This window comes from Rattus norvegicus, chromosome 12 (genome assembly GCF_021556685.1).
Source record: "Rattus norvegicus strain SHRSP/BbbUtx chromosome 12, alternate assembly SHRSP_T2T, whole genome shotgun sequence".
In the NCBI taxonomy this organism is placed as follows: Eukaryota; Metazoa; Chordata; class Mammalia; order Rodentia; family Muridae; genus Rattus; species Rattus norvegicus.
This window is the reverse complement of record NC_141545.1, coordinates 53,407,311-53,427,108: the sequence shown is the minus strand read 5'-3', so window position 1 is coordinate 53,427,108 and position 19,798 is coordinate 53,407,311. Positions and strand designations below refer to the sequence as shown.

Here is a 19,798-nt window from a genome sequence, read left to right as displayed (position 1 = left end):
CGTCCGTCTGAGGCCGCGCCTTCTCATTGGCCGGAGCTGTAGTCTCGCGAGAGCACATGAGAGCGCGCCAAATTTTCCCGGGAGCTGGAGGGAGCTCAGGAACCCTGCGATGGTGCTGAGGAACAGTGGACGGAGGCATCCCGAGCCGGGCGCGGACAGCGAAGGCAGCCGGTGAGAGCCGGTGTCCTACTGCGAAGGCGCTGGCGGCAGCCGCGGCCGGAGCAAACCTGGGCGGGCGCCGTGTCCGGGGGAGCGGCGGGCCCGGCGCGCGACGCGGTGGACAGGGCGGGCTCCAGTCTTCCCGTGTGCTTCTGTAGTTTTATTGAGATGCTAACTCACTCCGTGGCTCAGGCTGCTTCTCTAGAAATATTTGTGCCTGTTGTGTGTCTGTTCTCATCAAACGAGGAGGTAACAGGAAAACCAACGAAAGACTCTGTCTTGTCCGTCTCGGCGAAGTAAAACAGTTTATTGAGATTAAAGAAGCATCAGTTACTCGTGGGCACCAAAAGCCGCAAGCCTTTTATGCATCGGCAAGAGATACTAGAGTATGGCAACAAACGAGATGTGAATAGCGTATACTGAGATTGGTGACACTGCCTAGTGGCAGAAACAGTTGGGTGAGCCATAAGACTATGTGTCAGAGTGCGAGCCCTGAGTGGGAAACCTGTTCAGAGCTGAGTAGTGACAGTGTTTTTCGATGATATGTGAAGCCCTGGGTTTGTTGTACAACAGCTGCATAACAGCAGTGGTAATTGACCTGGATCAGTAAGTAGTTCTTCAATGACAGGTTCCTGAGAGTGACGGCCAGGGGGATGTGATCCTGAAGATAAGAACGTTTAGGATCAGGAGGTGTCACACAGGCTGATGGCTCCCACAAGCAAGTTTTTTAGGTAGTAGAGCATCTCTTTTTAGTGTGCATGAGTATTAGTATGTGAAGACTCAGTATCACCTATGTGCCTGGTGCCCGTGGAGGCCTGAAAAAGGCATCAGATCTCCCGGTACTTTTAATTACAGATGATTGTGAGCCACTGTGTAAGTGCTGGGCATCAAACCTGGGTCCACTGCAAGGTCTTAACCACTGAGTCATTTCTTCAAGCCCAAAAGTACAATGTCTTACATAGAAGTTGGGGGTGGGGGGGGCGCACACAGTGTCATAAACAGAGCACATAGCAGCCTTGGGACTGTGACCCATAGTCCCTTAGGATGTTCCGGAAGACTTGATTTCTCAGGACCTGGATCCACAGCTCCCTCAAGGCCCAGGTCTCAGGCTATTACCTGCCCCACCAAGCTCATTCCTGATTTAGAAAAGGAGCTGTGTTCTGTTTCATACATTGGAGCCTCAGTCTAACCCTCCAACAGTGATGATAGTTACTGTGCTGTCTTCATGTCCATAATGCCATGAAAAGCCACGAGGTGGGCAGTACTTGTACTGTTACGTTCATGCTAGACTTCAGTTTAGAGGTGAGAGGTGGATGGGAAGTATTTTATCTACACTCATGACTTGTGTGTGTGTGTGTGTATATATATATATATAATGTGTCATATATTAGATTTTATGCATTGTATTACTACATATTATTGTGGCACGGTATATTGGATATATAATACATACTTTCTGTATTACATATGTATATGTAGCTAGAAGTGGAATAAAGAACCTCTCATACTCTACCACTAAGACATATCATCAGCTAAGGACATGCCCTTAGTCATCCAATTTTGCCACGTACTTGAGCAGATGAAAGCTGTTGTTGCAGTAAATAAATAAACAATAGCTTTTGGAAGGCTTTTATTTGTTTTTAAGAATTTGGTTAAGGGGTTGGGGATTTAGCTCAGTGGTAGAACGCTTGTTTAGCGAGCCGAGCGCAGGGCCCTGGGTTCGGTCCCCAGCTCCGAAAAAAAGAAGAAAAAAAAAAAGAATTTGGTTAATAATCACACACATACCCTACTCCTCTGAATTCTTCCCAGATACACCCTTCTCCAACTTTGAGACCTTGTTCTTTTTAAAATAACCCAATTTGTACTGCCTGTGTGCTCTTAGATCTGAGGACAAGTAATAGCGTTTAGCGTATGCTTATTCCCTGTGTGTTTTGTGTGGATTAGCTCACTTAATTGTTGAAAGAGTCCCATGAGGTCAGTGTGTGTCCTTGAAGCTGCAGGTAGAGGTAGAGAGTGAGCTTTAGGTAAGACTGCTTCCGTATTCACTGAATGAGGAAATGGGTGGTCCTCTTCATGGGTGTTGTCATGAAAATGAACTGAGAATGCATGCTCAGAGCGATTTGACACTGTCTGAGGTAATACGTAAGCAGGTGTCTGGTACTTTCATCATTTATTTAGATTTTTACACTATGGCTGAATAAAAAGTAAGGTAGACAGCTTAGAGCAACCCATGTTAGGAGGAGATGATGTCTGGGTAAATAGTTTTCTAGTCTACTTTCCCAACTTACTCACTGGAATGATATTTAAAGGCCAGGGAGTTTTGTGCTCCAAAAATAGTAATACCTCAGAAGTCGCACTTCATTCAGCCCTGGTTTTGTAAAAGATCTGGATACAGACTAAAGCTCTTTTTCTCTAGCAAAGTTAAAAACAGTTTCTGATTTTAATTTGAAGTAAATCCAAGCAGGATGTGGCATTGCACACCTGTAGTTGCACCACTATGGAGGCAAAGAAAGACTATCTCAAAAAGAAGCAAGTAGGGCTGGGCGTGGTCGTTCCCCTCCAAACCCACTACTTGGGGAGTAAGTTTTCATTTCTCTGGGCATAAACTCAGCACTGCCATATTGCTCTTTGTGTGGTTTTAGTATCACAGGAAGCAGCAGCACCCTGGTGTGACTGGTGTTTTGTTAGTGTTCTGGTGGTAAAGTCAATGTTGAGGTGGGGGTTGACTTTGTTGTATTTTTCCTAGACATGCTGTTTGTTTGTTTGTTTCGTTGAGCCTTCTACCGGCCTTGATGTTTTTCTAGGAATGTATATGCTATGCCATATCAGAAATACATAGTCACCAAATGTGGTGGCACACTCCTTTGATCCCTTGGGAAACAGGCAGGTGGCTTACTGTGAGTTGGAGGCCAGCCTTGTCTACATTGAGACACTGTCTCAAAAAGACAAAACTAGGCAAAACAGCAATAAAAACATAGATGAAAGTTAGGGGTCTGAGTGGTGACGCCTGGTTCTCTTCTTTTACTCAGGGATGATGGTCCCTCCTCTTCAGTCTCAGCACTCAAGCGTCTGGAACGGAGCCAGTGGACGGATAAGATGGACTTACGGTTTGGTTTTGAAAGGTTGAAAGAGCCTGGAGAAAGGACTGGCTGGCTTATCAACATGCACCCTGTATGTCCCTTAACACTGCCCATCCTTTGCTTCTGGGGGATGGCTGCACCTCTTCTTGTAAATGTCAACCTTGTCTAGTGGATGAGTGATAGAGGAGAGGAAGGCATGTCTGAAAGACCTGGTCATTGGAGGTGCTTTTCCACAAAATGGAATCCGTTAGCTCTCAGCAGAACGCTTTCAAGAATTATTAAAGAAAATTCAGAAGACTCCCCACTGAGGGACCATAATGCAGTTCTTACAAAGGAGGCTGGTGGTGTTTGTATAGGGGTGAAGAGAAGGGCTAGGTGTGAGGATTTCATCTTTAGAGTACTCAGTTTCTCAGAAAGTAGCCTGGAAAGAGCTCTTAGGCTTCACAGAGGTTAACATGCTTGTGTTCCATGGTTCCCTCATAGACAGAGATTTTAGATGAAGACAAACGCTTAGTCAGTGCAGTGGATTACTACTTCATTCAAGATGATGGAAGCAGATTTAAGGTAAGCCCTTGACTCCAAAAATCTAAAAACCTATTCGTGTTAAATAAGTTGTCTAAAATAAGGGGTATTCATTTATTCTGGGGGGGGGGGGATGGGAGGCTGTAGTGAGTGTGCAGGTGCTTGCAGCTCATCGAGAACATGCCCCTGTGAACTTCATCAGTCACATCTAAGATATCCTGAGGGAAGGTAGCTCAAGAGCTTGAACAGTATTGCTTCTGGGGTTCTTGCCCCTGAGAGATATGCAGGTCCAAATTTCATGTATGCAGTATCTTTCGGCAGGGTTGGGGGGGGCGGTGGTCTCTGTAGCCCTAGCTGACCTGGAACTCACTCTGTAGAATAGGCTGGCCTCAAACTCACAGAGATCTCTGCCTCCTGAGTACTGAGATATAAAGGCATGTGTGTGCCCTCACCACTAGGCTCATGCGTCCCTCTTCTGTTGTCTGTGGGCATCAGGCATGTACTTGGTATGTAGACACACATGTAAGCAAAACATCTATACACATAAAATAAAAATTAGTAAATCGATCTTAAAAGGAAAAAAAGCCGTCAAGGTCCAGGGTGCCTTGCATCCAGGTTGCTCATCAGTTGCCACTCTGAAATCTTTTTCCCCTTTCTCTCCCTTTTTCCTTTTTTCTTACACCCTTTTAATGGTTTTTATAGGTGGCCTTGCCCTACAAGCCATATTTCTACATTGCAGCTAGAAAGGTAAGTCTGTGCTTGGTAGAAATTGGTCAAATGATCTGTTCCTTGTTCTACTGGGTGGGTTTCAGAACTGATACAGGTAAATACGGAGATTGATCTTATTAATGGAAAATACATGAATTCTGATCCTAATTTAGGGTTGTGATCGAGAAGTTTCATCTTTTCTATCCAAGAAGTTTCAGGGTAAAATTGCAAAGTTAGAGAATGTGCCCAAAGAAGACCTGGACTTGGTAAGTATCCCCAGACCTCCCAGGAGCAGGTGAGACGGACAGTGTTGGATGAGGTAGAAGGTCAGGTCGTTTACTGGGTTGTGAGGCAGCCTGGAGGATGAGGGATGGTAGTTGTTCCCAAAGCCATCTTTAAGGAACTCGGTGGTGTTACACACAGGCAAAAATAAGCTAGGTGCTTTGACTTGTACATGTTTACCTCGCAGGCTTACCCTCCTATTTCTCATCAACCCATCAGCTTGTCCTTTTACTTTATAGCCAAACCACTTGGTGGGCTTGAAGCGGAGTTACATCAAGCTGTCCTTCCACACTGTGGAGGATCTTGTCAAAGTGAGAAAGGAGATCTCTCCTGCTGTGAAGAAGAACCGAGAGCAGGACCATGCTAGTGACGAGTACACAACAATGCTCTCCAGGTAACTTTCCTTCTCAAGAGCAAAGTGCCAGTTACTCTAGAATAACAAGCTAATGGAGGCAGGAGCTCTTCAGAGCGACTCCCCTGATGTTTGGCCATGTTAGATATCTTTCTGTTAAATTAACGCTGTCTTCCCAAGATTTTGTTCTGTTTTGTGCTTGAGCTCCTCTTACATAGGAGAGAGGCTTGTGGCTTTAAAATTGAGTTGCTATAACAATGAGAATATTTTAGAGTGCTGCCTCCACCACTTTAACATGGTCTACAAATGTTATCAAGTGTTTTGTTTTATAGATATCTTCTCCAGAGAATCTGGAGTGTACAGAGAAGTTTAAGTGCAGAACACCATGTACTATTATTAAATATTTAGGCACGTTAATAACAGAAAAGCAAGATAAAAATGAAACATGATTTCAGAAACAGTGATCACAGTCTTTTGATAAAGAATTAATTTTAGGGGGTTGGGAATTTAGCTCAGTGGTAGAGCGCTTGCTAGGCAAGGCCCTGGGTTTGGTCCTCAGCTCCGAAAAAAAAAATTAATTTTAGAACCAGGTATAGTAGCATACACCTTTGATACCAGCACTTCGGAGACAGGCAGACGGATCTCTGAATTTGAAGCCAGTAGGACTATGCAGAGAGTTTCAAAAAAGAAAGCAAGGAGGAGGGCAGGTTTTGAATCTACAGAACACACATAAAGCTAATGTATATGTAGTCCCAGTGTTTCTGTGGTGAGATCAGAGGCAGAGGAAAGAAAATTCCTGAAGTTCACAAGCCATTTGGCTTGGTGTATGCAGCAACAAAACAACAGCAAAGAGACCTCATCTCAACAAGAAGCAAGGCAAGGACCAGCACCCAGTGTTGGCCTCTTACCTTCCACCTGTGCACTGTGCCACACACACACACACACACTAAAAAGTACATCAACATCGATCTGAGACTTAGGATACTTCCTCAGTCTGCGCGCCCACCTCCACTCATCTCTACTCTTCAGAATATTTTAAGATGCAGTTATTAACTGAACCATAAGGAGCCTGTAAGCCATCTGATAGGTGCTACTTTTTCTCTCTTTTAATTTAGATTAATTTATCTTATTTTATAGGCATGAATGTGTTGCCTGTGTGTATGTGCTTATGTGTGCATGCTTGGTCCCACAGAAGGGGTTAAGTCCTCAGAAGTAGTTACAGATGGGTATGAGTTGCCAGGTCTCCTGCAAGAGTCATCTCCCCATGCTCTTTTTTTCTCTTACAAAGCCATTTGATTTTAAACTTAGAGTGATAGAGTATATTGTCTAATTTTAATTTAAGTTGTGTGTGTGTGTGTGTGTGTGTGTGTGTGTGAGAGAGAGAGAGAGAGAAAGAGAAAGAGAAAGAGAGAAAGAGAGAGAATGAGGATTGAGCCTAGAGCCTTATGCATGCCACAGAGCTTTTCCCTCTTTCCCTCTTCCCTTTTTCCCCTTATTGGTTGTCTCCTTGGTTCAGTGGGTCATTGGTTGGTTGGAGTCAGGGTCTCACACTATAGTTTAGTTTAGCTTGGAGCACACTATGTAAGCCAGGCTGGCCTTATGTTTAAACCGGGTGTCCTGCCTTTGCTTCCCAGTTATTAGGATATTGAGTGCTATTCCAGTGTAAGGTTTTCTACTTGAATATAGACTTTTATAGAGGTAGTTGACATTACCTAGTCACTTCATTGTACACTAAGCTGGATGCTTTATGGTATCTTATTCTTACTTCACTCCTACAGGATAATCTAGTTACCATCATCTTTATTTTAATAAAGAAAGGGATGTTCATTTGTTAACTGCAGCTCTCCACAGTCTCTGTGGTGCCAACTCGACTCTTCACGCTCGCTGGAGCAGGCTGCTGGTAGAGCTGATGCACTGGGATTAGCCACACTGGAGCCCTCCTGACTACTGTGCACAGCCTAACTTACATCATGTAGAATGCACACCTCTCCAGTATACCTTGATTTTCCTTTCTCTGTGGCCTGCTGCTTGTGTTGTGTGATGATCCAAGGCCATTTCTTAAGAGATTACCCTGGTCCTCACAGCCTCCTCAGCTGCCTTTGTCTTTACTCCTGTAGTTCCTCGTAGATCATAACTGAGTTAGTGGCTTCCTGTGTTTATTTGCCAGTATTCTGCAAGGAGGCAGTCTAATTACTGATGAGGAGGAAACCTCTAAGAAGATAGCTGACCAATTGGACAACATAGTGGACATGCGGGAGTATGATGTTCCCTACCACATTCGCCTCTCCATTGACCTCAGAATCCATGTGGTAAGGGGAAGGTGGCTGTTGCTTGAGTTAAGTTCCTAAGAGCCAAGGGGAGCTATGGATAAATCTGCATAAAAATTGATTTTGCTGGAGCCAGCAAGATGAGCTGGTGGATTAAGGCTTCCAAGTGTAATGACCTGAGTTTGATCCCCAGGACCTGCACGGTGTACACAAACACATACACACACACACACACACACACACACACACACACACCACTCACTAAGTAAATAATTAAAACATTTTTGTTAGAGAGATAGACGTTTCTGGATAGAGAACTTTTTAGTTAATGTGTGCTTCATTATTCTTTAGGCCCACTGGTACAATGTTAGATTTCGAGGAAATGCTTTTCCTGTGGAAATTGCCCGACGAGATGATCTCGTCGAACGACCTGTAAGTTTTTACATTTCTTCAGTCCTAAAATCTATTTCTTTAAATACTTTCTGAAAATAATTAAGGAGGTTTTTCTCTACCGGTCTCCAACCTAAAAACATATTTTTACACTTATGTGTTAGCCTCAAACATTAGTATTTGAGTTAAGCTGGATTTGAACCCTTGAGCTTTCGTTTAGGTAGTTGATAACCCAGTGACTGGTGAGAAGTAGATTTGTATCTCATTCAGGTATCCATGTCTTCCGTTTTCTTGTTTGCAAGATGAAAATGTTGTCCTGGACAAGGTTCCTTGCCAGTGCTGTCCTAACTAATGTTCAAGTGAGACAGTAAATGAATACAAGGGAGCTTCGGGTCTGAGGTGGTCTGACCAGGAGCTTCATTCCTTGTGTGTTTTCATTTTCTTACCCCCAGTGGGGGTTTTGTTACTGTTTTGAGATATGTATGGTTATTTTGTTTTTGGTGCTGGTGATTGAACCCAGGGCAGAATGTGGGTGTCCAAAGGATGAATGCAGACCTGAATTCATGGTGTATTTTGTCGTTTTAGGATCCTGTGGTTTTGGCATTTGACATTGAGACAACCAAACTACCTCTCAAATTCCCTGATGCTGAGACAGATCAGATTATGATGATCTCCTATATGATTGATGGCCAGGTGAACAGAGTCTCTGTTTGGGAAACTCAAAATGCTTTTGTGATGTTTTGCTGTTGTTGTTTGTTTTTTTTTTTTTTTTTTTAAAGATTTATTTATTTTATGTATGTGAGTACACTGTCTATGTCTTCTTCAGACAACACCAGAAGAGGGCATTGGGTCCCATTACAGATGGTTGTGAGCCACCATGTGGTTGCTGGGAATTGAACTCAGGACCTCTGGAAGAACAATTAGTGCTCTTAACCACTGAGCCATCTCTCCAGCCCCTTGCTGTTGTTTTTTTTTTAAAGATTTATTTATTTATTCTATATAACTACACTGTAGCTGTCTTCAGACACACCAGAAGAGGGCATCAGATCCCATTACAGATGGTTGTGAACCACCATGTGGTTGCTGGGAATTGAACTCAGGACCTGTGGAAGAGCAGTCAGTGCTCTTAACCACTGAGCCATCTCTCCAGCCCTTTGCTGTTGTTTTTGAGGCAGAGTATCACTCACTCTGTGGCTCAGCTTGGCCTTGTACTCTTGGTGGCTCTCCTGCCTCAGCCTTCTGAGTGCTAGGATTATAGGCAGGTCACCTTTATGTTTTTGTGGAGTTCTTTGAAATTATTTTGTTGAGACGCTTGTGGGTGGGCTAGGAGTCTGCGTCTCAGCTTTTCTGTAGCTGACTTGTGTTGTCTGCTCGTGAACTTTACCAGGGCTACCTCATCACTAACAGGGAGATTGTTTCAGAAGACATTGAAGATTTTGAGTTCACCCCCAAGCCAGAATATGAAGGGCCTTTCTGTGTCTTCAATGAACCTGATGAGGTAAAGAGACTTCCTGTAGAGCCTGCCTGGTATTTGGCATGAGGCGCCAGGATGCAAACCGATTCTGGTCAGGTGTTTGTTGTTCAGCTTCCTCTTCCCTGGTCAGGCTAGAATAGTCCTGGGCATCTGGGCTGCTGTTTCTAAGTTTGGGGAAGTATTGGCAAGTTGCCGAAAGCCGAGAAAGGGTTCCGCTAACTTCTGTGGTTTGTTGAGCCCAGGTCCATCTGATCCAGAGATGGTTTGAGCATATCCAGGAGACCAAACCTACCATTATGGTCACCTACAATGGGGATTTTTTTGACTGGTGAGTCCAGCTTCCTGTTAAGGTTTAATTGTGTCAGGGAAGGGTGGGAGAAGAGCAGCTCTGCCTGCTGGTATCAGTGGTTTTCTCACTTTCACAGAGAAGTGCATGGGACCAGTGTTTCCTGGGAGCAGTCTGCCTACACACAAGGATCAAAGGAAGCACTGGCAGCTCATTTATCCCCATTGCCTGTCTCTTTTGTTGTTAGGCCGTTTGTGGAGGCCAGGGCAGCAATTCATGGCCTAAGCATGTACCAGGAGATAGGCTTCCAGAAGGATTGCCAGGGGGAATATAAGGCACCACAGTGCATCCACATGGACTGCCTCAGGTATGTATACACCACATAGTAGGCAGCTCATGCCTGTGATCCCATCAGTGATAGAGAAAGGCTCCTTGTACAGACTGTTTGCACATCTGTTGGGAGAGGTGATTGGCCTCCAAGAAATGGCTTTGGGCCGCAGGGATTTGCTGTGTGCTTGCTGCTAGTCCTCCATTTAGTCAAGAATGCTTAACAATACCCTGCGAGGTGGAAAAGCTTGGCTAGAAAGAAGCATAGAGCAAGATTCTGATGCTTGCATAGATGAAGTCAGATGAGGCTCCCAGAGGCTGTATGTTTTCAAGATGAGCTCAGTGTGCTTCATGCTGACTGAAAGCGAGTAGTTACCCCAGGTATTGAAGTCATGGTCTTTAGAACATAGGTCCATGTAGGTAGGAAGACAGGTATGAACGCATACATACAAAGAGCTAGCTGAAGAAGGTGGCATCTGAGCTGGGCCAAGACATGAGTTCATCAGCCTCCAAGATTGTCTGAGATCGGCTGTTGCTCCTTTTTCTCTGATAGTCTAGCCTTTGGGTTAGAGGAAAGCCAAGAGGTTGAGACTGGTTCATTGATAAAGAAAGATCAACACTCAGGTTTGCTAGCATGGGCGGGGGCTTAGGGATAGATAGGTGCCTAACGTCTCTGCTCACTTGACTTGGAATGAGAAAGAATAAATTTAAGATATGAGAGGATTCTGTTGTAATCATGCTTTTGTGGAAGTCTCTGTGCACTCGGAGGAGCCCAAAACTAGATGGTGTCACCTAGAGGCATAGGGTTGGTCAAAGTTCTAATAGATGGCAAACTAGCAAGGTTAGAAGTGTAATGAGAGGGGTTGGGGATTTAGCTCAGTGGTAGAGCGCTTGCCTAGGAAGCGCAAGGCCCTGGGTTCGGTCCCCAGCTCCGAAAAAAAGAACCAAAAAAAAAAAAAAAAGAAGAAGTGTAATGAGAGAATATCTGAACATCTACAGAGGAAGGGGCCACAGAGAAGTTGTAGGAGCAAACAGCTGCTAGGACAGGTCATGGGAGATAGAGACTAGGTGTGGCCACTGGACAGTGCAGTCCCTAGCTTTTACATGGATGCTGGGGCTCTGAACTCAGGACCTTATGCTTGAATGGCAAGCGCTTTGCCCACTAAGCCATCTTCCAAGCCCTAGAGAACATCTTAAGGGGATGCTGTTGCGAGAGTGCATACTGAAAGGACAGGGTAAACAGAGGACAGATGGACAGGTAGTTCATGCAATACAGTTTGATAGGCTCATAGAGGCCTAGGGATTCTTGTTGTGTTACCTTTTTATTTCTCCGTAGCAAGAAGCTGAGTTCTTTGCTGAAAGTGGAGGGTGGGGTAAGGGTACAAAGGATCCTGATTCTTACATATAATTTTTTGAGTGTTCCTGCGAGGCAAGTGGATGTTCAAGCGGCACTGGTCCCTTGAATGTCTCTAAAACCTACATTATTGTGATATGTCTGGTTTTGCCAGCCTTGTGTTCATCTCTAGAATCTGTCCTTTTTCCAGGTGGGTGAAGAGGGACAGTTACCTTCCTGTGGGCAGTCATAATCTCAAGGCAGCTGCCAAAGCCAAACTTGGCTATGACCCTGTGGAGCTGGACCCTGAGGACATGTGCCGTATGGCCACTGAACAGCCCCAGGCACGTAAGCCCATTCCCTAAGCCCATTCCCTTTCCTGTGTATCCCTGAAGTCATAGACATTGTGACTAGAGAGCCTCAGTTACCTGAGATATGGGTACCAGCTTTTCCTTCCTGATCACTCCTGCTCAGCCTTGCCTCCTTCCTGAACTTTACTTTCTGTATTTCATGAATTTCTTGGACCCTTAGTTTTTAATGATCTTGCTCTCTGATGTTCTCCCCAGACTCTGGCCACTTACTCAGTGTCAGATGCTGTTGCTACTTATTACCTGTACATGAAATATGTGCACCCCTTCATATTCGCCCTCTGCACCATTATTCCCATGGAACCTGATGAGGTCAGTGCACCGATGCTCCAGGTGGGATGGTTCTGGACTCTTACGGGTGGCACCATTGGCATCTTCCTGGAGTCTGGGGCACCAAAGTGAGAATAGCCACAGGAGGCAGGGGCTTCTGTTAGCAGCTGCACAATTTTCCTTCCATGGTACAGTCAAGGTTTCTGGTGGTCGTGGTCTTGCCTAGGAGTCAGGGCTTTTGGCATAGATTTGGGATTTCGGGGTCGGCGTGCATAGCTACAGCTGCATCTTCCCTGCAGGTGCTGCGGAAGGGCTCTGGAACATTGTGCGAAGCCTTGCTGATGGTGCAAGCCTTCCATGCCAACATTATCTTTCCCAATAAGCAAGAGCAGGAGTTCAACAAGCTGACAGATGATGGCCACGTGCTAGATGCTGAGACCTACGTTGGGGGCCATGTGGAGGCCCTAGAGTCTGGTGTCTTCCGAAGTGATATCCCCTGCCGGTTTAGGATGGTATACCTCTTTCCTGGGCCTTCTGGGGTTCTGCTCTTCCCATACTTGTGCTGTTGTAAAACCCAAGAGGCAATGGCCTGAACAGTCTCACCTTCATCTCTCTGAGGCTCAGTATCACTCCCGTCCCCCTTACATAAGACGAGCTTTCGTGTGGTGCCTTCTAAGACACAGTCTCCTTGCAGAGCACCTCTGGTGCCTCCTGCCTTGTTTTACACTGGCAGCAGATTGAAGCTCTGCCTGACCTGTGTCCTCTCGTGTCTTATACTAGAATCCTGCAGCCTTTGATTTCCTGCTGCAGCGAGTTGAGAAGACTATGCGCCATGCCATTGAAGAAGAAGAGAAGGTGCCTGTGGAACAAGCCACCAACTTCCAAGAGGTAGCCATCTAAGAGTCAGGGCTGGCCTATATTTGACTCTTGGAGATTTTCGTCTTACTCCCTCTAGACTTGCCATCCTGGCTTGATTACCATTATTGTACCTCATTCTTTTGGGTTTTGTATTTGTTTTTGTTTCTTCAAGATATGATTTCTCTGTGTAGCTCTGCCTGTTCTAGAACTCACTCTGGACCTAGACCAGGCTGGCCTTGAACTCGGAGATCCATCTGCCTCTGCCTCCCTAGTGCTAGAATTAAAGGGGCGCACCATCACCACTCAGTGCACCTAGTTCTTACGTTGGCCACCAACGTCCCTTTGTTTTTCCCTTCTCTATAGGTGTGTGAGCAGATTAAGACCAAACTCACCTCCCTAAAAGATGTTCCTAACAGAATTGAATGTCCTCTAATCTACCATCTAGATGTGGGGGCCATGTATCCTAACATAATCCTCACCAACCGCCTGCAGGTGAGACCTCCCTTCTCATATCATAGTCATCTCTCTTTGCAGACCCAAGTTGATTCTGACCCTCCCCTCCTTTCATAGCCTTCTGCCATAGTGGATGAGGCCACCTGTGCTGCCTGTGACTTCAATAAGCCTGGAGCAACTTGTCAGAGGAAAATGGCCTGGCAATGGAGGGGAGAATTCAGTGAGTGTCAGGCCCTAAAGGGTGCTCAGCAGGTCAGGACAGACCTAGATTCTGATCTCGGAACCTGTCCCATCACTTCCTTTCCAGTGCCAGCCAGTCGTAGTGAGTACCATCGAATCCAGCATCAGCTAGAGTCGGAGAAGTTCCCCCCTTTGTTCCCAGAGGGGCCAGCAAGGGCCTTTCATGAGCTGTCCCGTGAAGAACAGGCTAAATACGAGAAACGGAGGCTGGCAGGTGAGCACCTGTTCTCTTTTACAATGACAATTAGCAGTATCTGGGTTTCCCATTCCTTTATGTTGCCTTAGTTAAGTGAGCTCCTTAGCATCCAGGTGTCCCAGCTTGCTCTTTTGTCATCTGGAAGGTCTCAGCTACCGTCCCAACACTCTGAATTGTCTTAGATTATTGCCGGAAAGCCTATAAGAAGATCCATATGACCAAGGTAGAAGAGCGCCTGACTACCATCTGCCAGCGGGAAAACTCATTTTATGTGGACACAGTGCGGGCCTTCAGAGACAGGCGCTATGAATTCAAAGGACTGCACAAGGTGGGTCAAAGTAAACTGGTGTCTGAAGTGAGAGGGTCTTGGTTTGGCTCTGTGGAAACACCTTGGTCAACTACAAATACCTTGTAGTTTGTGGGTTGCCATATGCATCCTGTGAGCCGCCATATGCATTTGGATAATAAGTACACTTAAAGAATTAATGGCCAGAGAGGATGCAGACTGTTTGTCGTGGCCTGAGCCCTTGGAACTGTGCTGAGTAATTGTTTCAGAAATAATTATGTAGAGCAGCAGCTACAAAAGACACTAGTTGAGCTGACAAAGACTTACTGAGCTAGATACAACCGTGAGTTGACTGCTTTCCCAGTACAAGCAGGTAAGTCATCCCTACAGACTCTAAGGCCACCATACACACTGGATTTAACTCTGTGGTTTGCTAACCTCTGACTTAGAAGAATTGGGGAAATGTTTTTTCTTTTCTCTCTCTCCCCCTCTTTTTAAAAATTTCATTATTTTTATATCTATATTGGTGTTTTGCCTGAATGTATGTTTATGTGAACCTGTGTGCTTGGTATCTGTGGAGATCAGAAGAGGGTGTCAGATCCTCTGGGACTGGATGTACAGACATTTGTGAGCCACCTTATAGGTGCTGGGAATCAAACCTGTGTACTAACGAAGAGCAGCCAGGACTGTTAACTGCCATCTCTAGCCGCAGGGGAAGTGTTTTCATGTACATATTTTATCTCCTGGTATAAAACCTATCTCTTTATATAGAGGTTTAAATGGTTTCTTCTGTTTTACCAGGAACCACCTGAGTTTTCCTACTAAAAAGTGAGTTTTATGTTTTATCGGGTAGTTAAATTCTGAGAGCTTGTTCCTTGAGGCCAGTTTTGGTGAGATCCTTGCTTGATGTCCCTTGCACTCCTCGCTGTTCTGATACACAGTCCTCATCACTCTCCTGACTATTATTGGTTCTCCTTTTATAGTGGTGAGCTGTCGTATCTTGAAGTTTAACATTTGTAATTATAGTTGGGTGGCAGCTGTTATGCAACTGTCACTGCTCTCTTCAAAGCCTTTTATTTTCTGTATTATTCAGGCTTTCATTGCTCTGGCCAAGTTCTTAACATCACTTTAAGATTTATTTTGTCTTACAGTTTCATAGATCTCAGCACATAGTTGGCTGGCTTTGTTTCTCTTATGTTGTTTTACTTAATTTTGAGACACAGTTTCTCTGGATAAAAACCTGGCTGTTGTAGAATTAGCTCTGTAGACCAGGCTGGCTTCTAAGATCCACCTGCCTCTGCTGGGATTAAAGGCCTGTGCTGGCTTTGTTTTTAAATCAAGGTGACAATATTGATGGGAGGCCTGGTAGACTAGAAGTACTTGTTTTATGGGGATAGATGTCATGCGGGATGGAGATGCGCTAAGGTATTAACAGGTGGCCAGTCTGAAGAGGGATTGGTCTTCATTATCCTTTTTCAAGTTCTCTGGATTTGAAAGTTGTTCTTTTCTTCTTTGTTTTATATTGTTTTTTGTTTGTTTGTTTGTTTGTTTGTTTGTTTTTACTGTGTTTGAATGTTTTGCATGTGTGTATGTATGTGTACCTGATGCGCATGGAGGTCAGAAGAGAGCATCAGATCCTCTAGAACTAGAGTTAAAGATTGTTGTGAGCCGTCATGTGTGAGCAGGAAGAACTAGAAAACAAACTTTGGTCCTCTACAAGACCCACTGAGTCATCTCTTTAGCCCCAGACTTGAAAGTTTTTAATATTGAAATTGTATGCTTGTTGATTTTTGTGGACTGAAATTGGAGAAGCTGTAAGGTACTTAGGCTCCCCAGTGTTCTTCCAGGTGTGGAAGAAGAAGCTCTCGGCGGCTGTAGAGGTGGGCGATGCATCAGAGGTGAAGCGCTGCAAGAACATGGAGATCCTTTATGATTCGCTGCAGCTGGCTCACAAATGCATCCTGAACTCATTCTACGGCTATGTTATGCGCAAAGGGTACGGGACATATGCGGTAAATGAACAGGGAGGGAATGAGCAAGATGGGATGGCAAAAAAGCAAGAAGTTGTGGGGGAGGAGCAGTTCAGTTATCGACAGAGCGAGCAGATGATGGGTGTGGATGGGAATGTTCTTCCTGCTCACAACATGCTGGTGACACGGGCTTAATTGGGGCTGAGTCCATCAGAGTAGGGCTCACATTGGCTCAAGGGTCCAGTGTTGAAAAACATTACTTTCTTTTTTTTTTTTTCTTTTCTTTTCTTTTTTTCGGAGCTGGGGACTGAACCCGGGGCCTTGAGCTTGCTGGGCAAGTGCTCTACCACTGAGCTAAATCCCCAACCCCGAAAAACATTACTTTCTACTCGGCACTTTGATGGAAGCAAGCATAGTGGGCTGGAGATAAGATTAGGTTATTTGACGTTTTATATCACTGTATCCTCGCTGCAGTAGAAAGGGCTTTTGGTATTTAATGGCATCAGTTTATTTAAAGAGTGGGCAGAAGAATGACCAATGAACGGCATAGAACTTGACTGGTGGGCTGAGGTCTCACAGCCAAGGTGGAGACTGTTCTAGGAAGAGAGAATAGGGCATGGTTTGAGTGGTATGGCAAGGAGGGCATGGGCTCTCTTCCTTGGACAAAACTAGTTTGGTCTTCTAGGGAAACAGACCAATAGACTGAATGTTCAGGAACATAGGAGAAAAGAGGACTTCCAACCTGTAGCTCCACAGAAAAGGAGAGAACTGACTGGAGTTGATTGTGAGGAGGTCACATCTGATTGTGTTTATATGTTGGGGTCTTTAAAAATTGGATAAGAGTGTGGGCGCACACGTACTAGAGTGTTCGTGCAGAGGTCAGAGGACAACTTGGAGAGTCAGTCCTACCACGTGAGTACATCGTGTCAAACTCAGATCATAAATCTTGGTAACAAGTGCATCTACTCACTGACTGAGCCATTTTACTAGCCCTATTGGTTGACTTTTAATAAGAGTGGATGTGCTAAATGCTGCTGGGTCAGAATGAAGAGGGGACAGGGAAGAGGTCTAAACCCAGACAATGAGGTGGATGGCAGGAGGCTGAGAACAGCTGTCCAGATATGGGTTTAGAGTTTCTGGAAGTAGGTGGGTGAGAGTAGGATTTGGAAAGAGCTATGACAAGAATAAAGAAGGCATGGGATGGAATAGAGTGGGATTGAGAGTCCTGTGACTCTGAAACTCTGAACTGTCAAGTGACAGCTTGTTAACCCTTTGTGAGCCACAGGGTCCACCCTGACTAGGGATAGAAGTTTCCCTAGGTCAAAGCCAAATTCCACCTTAGTTCTGTCCTGCTTCAAATATGTTTGACTGCTTCTATCATCTCTTCTGGGGATCTCCTCCCTCCGATTCCCCATGGAGGGAGTCTCCTGTCAGTCCTGCTCACCGTAGACTGGCTGTCCTTTCCAGAGCTCGCTGGTACTCCATGGAGATGGCTGGTATCGTCTGCTTTACAGGAGCCAACATCATCACCCAGGCAAGAGAGCTGATTGAGCAGATCGGGTGAGTGTGGCCTGGGGTTGGCCGCAGGGCTTGCACCACAGAGGCACAGCAGGGCAGTGATAGGAAATCGTAAAGACTGAGAAGACAGAACTCAGCTTGATATTTTCATATTTGAGGTTTTGACACCTGGCTTCTAAGGACTTGGGGGCATTGCCCCATATCCATGAATTTTACTCCTTTCTTTGAAGGAGGCCTTTAGAACTGGACACGGACGGAATATGGTGCGTTCTACCCAATAGCTTTCCTGAAAATTTTGTCATCAAGACAACCAATGTGAAAAAACCCAAACTGACCATCTCCTATCCTGGTGCCATGTTGAACATCATGGTCAAGGTGAGTGGGCCTGCAGCAAGTAAACACATATAATATGACCTCTGGCCTGTCCCCAGTGTGGATATTTGGAAAGATCTCGGCTCTTGGTATCTTTGGCCCCCTACAAAAACCACCCATCTATAACGTTCTTTTACCTCGGATGTAATGTTCTAATTTCCTCAGCTGTTTGGTACGACTGTTAGATTCATGTTGCAAAGAAAGTTACTTTCGCAGAACCATACTGCTTTTGCTCTTACGTTTACTTGAAAGCAATTTTAAACTTATCCAAAAGTCTCAAAGAGTACTAAAGAAGGGAGGGGCTATGGCTCAGCACAGTGCCTGTCACACAACACTGAGTTGGATGCTCTAGACCTTTGTAAAATCGGGACATGAGCACATACTGTGTCCCGTGCTGCCTCGGGGACCCAGGAAAGGTAAATGCCTGGGCCTCATTGGCCAGCACCCCTAGCCAAATTGATGAGCTTCAGGTTCAATGGGAAACCCTGTTTTGAAAAACAAAGTGAGGAAGAGTTGAGGCAAGCATCCAGTGTCAACCTGGCCTCCATGTGCACATACCACACACAAATATTGCAGGAAACTGTTTTATACCTTTCAGGCTGCTTACTTAATGTTAGTATCTGCCTGAAGCATGCTTGTTGACATACCCTGTAACTAAATATTATCTGAAGTCCCCAGTTTCCAGGTGCCCACACTATGTCCTCTTTACCCTGGATAGTGCCTTGGTCTGGAATTTTGTTTTCTGCTGTCAGTTTGGAGACCTCATTCTAAGGCTATTGTAGCCACAAGCGTTTATACATAGCCTCTTTGTTCCCAGAATAACTACTCTGAGACTTAGTTATTTATAAATAAATGCCTAGGCCATGGTCTTGTCTTATTCCCTAGTAGCGTGTAACTTATACAACCCTTTTATTCTAGTCTATGTCTGTCACATGGCTAGTTACCTCTCCTCAGTTCCATTTGTCTGTTTCCTCCAAGTTCAGTGCAAAATCTTCCACTCTTGACTCTCTAGAGTCAGTCTCTCTCTCTCTCTCTCTCTCTCTCTCTCTCTCTCTCTCTCTCTTTGCCAGATGTCCCACCTTCTAATCCTGCTTCAGTTAATAAGCCATCAGCTTTTTATTGACAGGTGACACTTCCACACAGATTCTCTCTACAGGCTGTTATCTGGGTCTCCTTGGAGGAATATCATGGGGGTGATGCCTGATCATCACTTCCTCCTTGTTGGAGACATTGGCTTCATCGCCAGGTTGTCCACATCAGCCGGGTGTCTCCACAAGGAAGTTCCCCAAGTCCCTATTCATCATGCTGTTCTTTCCTCAGTAATCACACCTGAAGGAATGAGTGTCAAAGAGCATCTAAGCGTGTGTTAAAGGCACCTCATATCAACACGTATCATGAAGGCGTGCTATGAGATGTTTCTTGACCTTTGTTGAGGTTTGCAGGCATCAGTAGTGTCTCCTGCATCACTGCATACATCTCCTGTGCTGGCGTAGGTTCATGGCAGGTTGCTGTTTATCCCATTCCTTCTGCTTGCTCATTGGAGTCTATAGGGGGTAGTGTTACCCTTCTCTCGTTTGTATTCCCCTGCTTGTCCGTACTGATTTACAGCAGCATGGATTCGCAGACTCTTTTATACCTAGGAGGATAATCCAGTGTGATCCTCATGTCTTTTCTTGCTCAATTTGTTCCTAGGTGGCCACAAAGAGACACACAGTTTCCTTTTTTAGATCTTGTGTTTTTTTTTTTTTTTTTTTTTTTTTGAGCTGGGGACCGAACCCAGGGCCTTGCGCTTCCTAGGCAAGCGCTCTACCACTGAGCTAAATCCCCAACCCCTTGGAGCATTTTCTTACTTGCTGTTATAAGATACTCTAGCTTTGTGTTTATCTTGTATCTTTCTTGTCTTAGCTCTGGGGTGAAGCATTTCTTCAAGGAGTCTTTCCACTGAAACCTAGGCAACTCTTGTGTTTTTGTGCTCTTTTTTCCTTTCCCAGGTCATATTTATGGAAACATAGACCATGCAACCCTAGACCCTGTTAATTATACTTGAGTCTCAGTATGTTGCTGTCAGAACCCTCTGCTTGTCTGCT

The 19,798-nt window shown here is 45.1% G+C and overlaps 1 protein-coding gene across 7 annotated transcripts in view; it reads left to right on the top strand.

Moving 5' to 3' along the window:
• The first annotated feature begins 58 nt into the window (after positions 1-58).
• The window catches only part of Pole (DNA polymerase epsilon, catalytic subunit), a 48,459-nt gene continuing 28,719 nt past the window's right edge, over positions 59-19,798 (top strand). For 6 of the 7 annotated variants that reach the window (XR_015634037.1, XR_015634036.1, XR_015634035.1 and 3 more), the window contains exons 1-23: positions 59-171; positions 3,189-3,330; positions 3,723-3,803; positions 4,464-4,508; positions 4,643-4,735; positions 4,991-5,145; positions 7,271-7,412; positions 7,722-7,802; positions 8,346-8,453; positions 9,148-9,258; positions 9,477-9,562; positions 9,768-9,887; positions 11,392-11,524; positions 11,747-11,860; positions 12,118-12,330; positions 12,599-12,706; positions 13,040-13,168; positions 13,247-13,349; positions 13,437-13,583; positions 13,748-13,893; positions 15,699-15,847; positions 17,289-17,381; positions 17,570-17,714. Coding sequence is in view for 1 of the 7 variants with exons in the window: in NM_001107152.2 (NP_001100622.2) it covers positions 110-171; positions 3,189-3,330; positions 3,723-3,803; positions 4,464-4,508; positions 4,643-4,735; positions 4,991-5,145; positions 7,271-7,412; positions 7,722-7,802; positions 8,346-8,453; positions 9,148-9,258; positions 9,477-9,562; positions 9,768-9,887; positions 11,392-11,524; positions 11,747-11,860; positions 12,118-12,330; positions 12,599-12,706; positions 13,040-13,168; positions 13,247-13,349; positions 13,437-13,583; positions 13,748-13,893; positions 15,699-15,847; positions 17,289-17,381; positions 17,570-17,714 (2,706 nt within the window). In the remaining 6 variants the exon portion in view is untranslated. 7 annotated transcript variants of the gene reach the window in all.